Here is a 3,929-nt window from a genome sequence, read left to right on the forward strand (position 1 = left end):
CAATAATGAAATTCCTCTGGCTAGAGAAATCCATCTTGCAACTACCCGGTCGCTCCTCATGATTGAAACAGGAAAAGTACTGTCAGAGTAGCTTTCAGGCTAATCAGAAAACGACATGTGACGAATCGGATAAGTACCGGTGATATTTGGAAACAACATTTGGTGGCAGTAGAGCTAATTCGCGTTCAAGTGATTGTCACAGCAGCCACTCGCAGTATATGGGGTGACTTGTCCAGAGTCCAGTGAAATCGCTGCTCTTGCTTAGTAAGGTGAGTGTGCTTTCGCTCACTCCTTCCCTCTCCACCGAGACAAGGAGGGCTATCCACGACCTGCAAACCCCAGTTTGACAACTTTTCATTGGTACATTTCCAGTGACATCCCTCGTAACTTATTAATATCTTGTTACGCAATAATATCTACACATACATATACATACTTCTTCAGTGCAATTTCAAATAAAAAACTATACTTAAGCTGCAAGGGAAAAATGCTACAAATTTCAATTGTTGCTTTTCGGTGTAGACATTGTTCGTAATTCTTGCTGAGACTATTTTGAGTACATCTTCATGTACCTAGATACAAGAATTTCCACACAAATCACAATGAAAGCAAAAAGACATCCAAGTCCCAAAATATAGAACGTTGGCTTCATATGTTCAATTGATAGTACTACTACGTCATCACAAGGATATTTGCACATTTTACTACTCCTAGATTCCCTGATAATGTCTGAAGACCACTTGCCTATAATGCCACCCTCACGTAACCGTCTTATGAGAATGTTGAATCGCTCAACGTACTGAGATCCTTTGGGAACTGCAAAACTTCTCAGTTGGAAACAAATGTCCTCCTCCATTATGTGGAACGGAGAGGGGCAGCTAATACATTGTTGCAACTTTTCACTTTCATATTCAAGGTTGATCCTGATGGACACCACTGCATATTCATTACCATTAGCCAGGTTGCTAATCAATTTATCATATGCTTGACTTACTTGCAATCTTTTGTGCAGAGAACTAAGTACTTGATCTGACTTTATGTTCAGTAGCTCTCTGTAGAATACAAGACCTCTCAAAGGAATTCCTGAATGTGCTAATTCTTCGAGTGTGTTTATATCTGGAAACTTTTTCGGAACAGTGAGGATGCCTACTATTCCTCCCTGGTAGATGCTAGCAACAACGAGACTGTAATAAGTCCAGAAGATTATAACAATTCTCAGAATGTTGTTCCTAGGAAGGGTTACAGATAACTGGAAAAAGGCTCTAAACAGGTCAAAACATGATATATCATGTTCCATATCTACTTCGAAGAATGAGAGAAACCATCTAAGGAGCTTCCAAGTTACTGCAACTGCAACAAACGTGGCTACAATAGAAATCCACACTTCTGGTCGATAAAATAGCAGAAGAGACAACCAATGTGGAATGATTGTACCTTTAGGAACCAAGATAGATTCTCTTCCAACAAAAATGTACTCGGCGTATTCCACTACCTCGTACCGTTCCTGTAGGAATCCCAAACTGCCAAATGTCATATCCACCTTCTTCCTCACCAGGTCGCCCATCATGTGTACCCATGTACCATTTGCAAGTTTGTGACCGTACCTCGGCTGTTTTTGATGTATTGTCACGATGTCGAGAGTGTAATTCATCGACTTCATCAAAGCATCCATAACATTAGCGAAACAACCATTTGTTTTGATGACACCGTCTTCTTTAGAAAGCGAAATGATTGGTAGATAGTGAGTTCGTTCACTGGTTGCTTTCAAGATATATTTGTGAAGATTCGCTGTCTTCAAAGTCGAGTAAGCTTCAGAGAATACATCATGAGCTTTTTGTAGGTTACTTACTGGAAGGTATTCATTGTATGTTTTATTCAGAAAAGGATTGAATGAAGTTACAACTACCATAACGTTATATCCAGTATTGTTGGAATTAGTAATCGATGCTGAGTCTAGATTTAACATAAAAACAGCCACCTTGAGCACATTCCTCTCCCAAAGTATGTTCAAAATATCATGGTCGCCACTTTCTGTCACAGTCATACAATTCGTCAATATGACAAGGAACTTGGATCTGTTGTTCAAGTTATCTTTCCCATTATGCAAAAGGTTGTACAAGGCATTTTTATCAGAGACTAGTATAATTATCATATCACTATCTCTTAACACATGCTTCTTCCAAATGTCATCTTCACAAAATGTTTCTTTTGTCATCATCAAAGCAGACAGACTAGTATGTTTCAGGAATTCTAGAACAAGCAAGTTATGATGCCCGTTGTCGTGTTCAAAAATAATTGTCACAAGTTGAGAACCTCGAAAATATTTATTAACCAGACTGGAAAGAGATTTCGATATGTGGGGAACAGTTTCATTTTTAACCATATGTATATGTACGCCCAGGCAATAAATCATGAATGTTATCAACGCAATAAAAATTTTCATGATGGAAAATGTCCGTCCAACGTCCCCTACTACAAGGAAAATCCTGCAATCTTGTATTTTTACATCAGTCTGTAAAGAAAAATTACATAAGGTTTGTAATTCATTTAAAATTGTTAAAAAATTATTTTACTTGTTGCGTTTAACATTTTCATACACAGTCAATCTCATTAATTCTTTATCTCTCCAGAACTACTTAATGAAATATTCTTTTTACCAATTAGTATGGATGTTCTTGTGCTTGTGTGAAGAAAGCACTGATGACATACGTACATCTCACGATATATGGTATTATAAGAACAGTTGTCCTAGTTTCCCGATACACAATTTGAAAGCTAGAAAATAATATATTTAAAGAGACACAAATATCTGATACATTTATTTCAGTTATAAAGGAACTATATCAATATATCATCATGAATGAGTAAGAGTTTTCTAAAAATAAAATTTTAAGAAAGATATTCGGCCTCAAAAGAGATTAAACAACAGGAGAGGGGAAATGGTTGTACAATACCTAACTGCACAATCTATATACATCCCCTTATGTTAGAATAATTAAATCAAGAAGACTTTGATGGTGAGGCCATGTCAAGAGAATAAAAAAGTTTGCAGGGATCTTTCTGGGAAACCTGATAAGAGACCTAGGAGAAAGCCAAGATGAAGATGAAATGACAATACTAAGATAGATCTAAAGAAAATTGGTAAATATATTCAAGAGAAGATCGGATTCCCTGTTTTCTTGAATGTAACATGATATTTTAAGAAAATACGAATAACAAATTGGAGTATATCCCTAACTAATGTTAGGTGTAATCCTGTTGGATATTTCACCTTTACGTTGTCTTACTAAGAAGAAAATAGACGAACCCATAAAATGCTGGTAAAATACAGTCATTTATTTATTTGTTTATTATTACCGCTAAAGTATAGAAACCATACTATTTTCCAATCAGTCTAATTTAAATTATTAGATTCCTTAGCACATCGCGAAGAGTATTAATAACCATGTATTAGTCCTGTACTGTATTATTATTATTTGAAGTATGGTTACACTTAAGCTTACAGTTTACTGTACATTGATTCTGTAACTATAAAACAGCTATTTGCCCTACATGATTTAATGTACAGTTATGCTATTTCTTTATGATTATACATAATATGGAATATTACAAATTAATATTATTGAAAAGCATAAGAAATAAAAGGAAATAAACAGATTTGTATTGTCATTAAAATGTTCATTTTTCAACACTTTGAAGAATATTTTTATTTGTTATTTCATAAATGTAGATCTGATACAGTGGATGTATTCAGAATGGACACAATTTAAAACCAATTAATACCTATAATACCAATTAAGTTTTATCAATTAATACTGAAAGTTAATACATTCTCTCACCAAAACCGAATAGGATTTTTGTAATTAATTAGATTCACAACCTAATTCACTCGTTAGGTTTAAGCAACACTATATGCTGAGGGAGATAAT

General features: G+C 34.9%; 1 protein-coding gene across 1 annotated transcript; it reads right to left on the reverse strand.

The window, feature by feature from the left end:
- Positions 1-547: 547 nt before the first annotated feature.
- Positions 548-1,672, reverse strand: LOC145987956 (glutamate receptor-like). Its single transcript, XM_083122797.1, has one exon. It carries the CDS (start codon positions 1,670-1,672, stop codon positions 548-550), a length of 1,125 nt encoding a protein of 374 aa, XP_082978923.1.
- Positions 1,673-3,929: the final 2,257 nt, after the last annotated feature.

The sequence above is a fragment of the Lepisma saccharinum genome, chromosome 5, assembly GCF_977018435.1.
Source record: "Lepisma saccharinum chromosome 5, izLepSacc3.1, whole genome shotgun sequence".
Classification (NCBI taxonomy): domain Eukaryota; kingdom Metazoa; phylum Arthropoda; class Insecta; order Zygentoma; family Lepismatidae; genus Lepisma; species Lepisma saccharinum.

Bases quoted from the DNA above. Each gene is read 5' to 3' on its own strand.
- LOC145987956 (XM_083122797.1), bottom strand. From the start codon at position 1,672: ATGGATGCTTTGATGAAGTCGATGAATTACACTCTCGACATCGTGACA.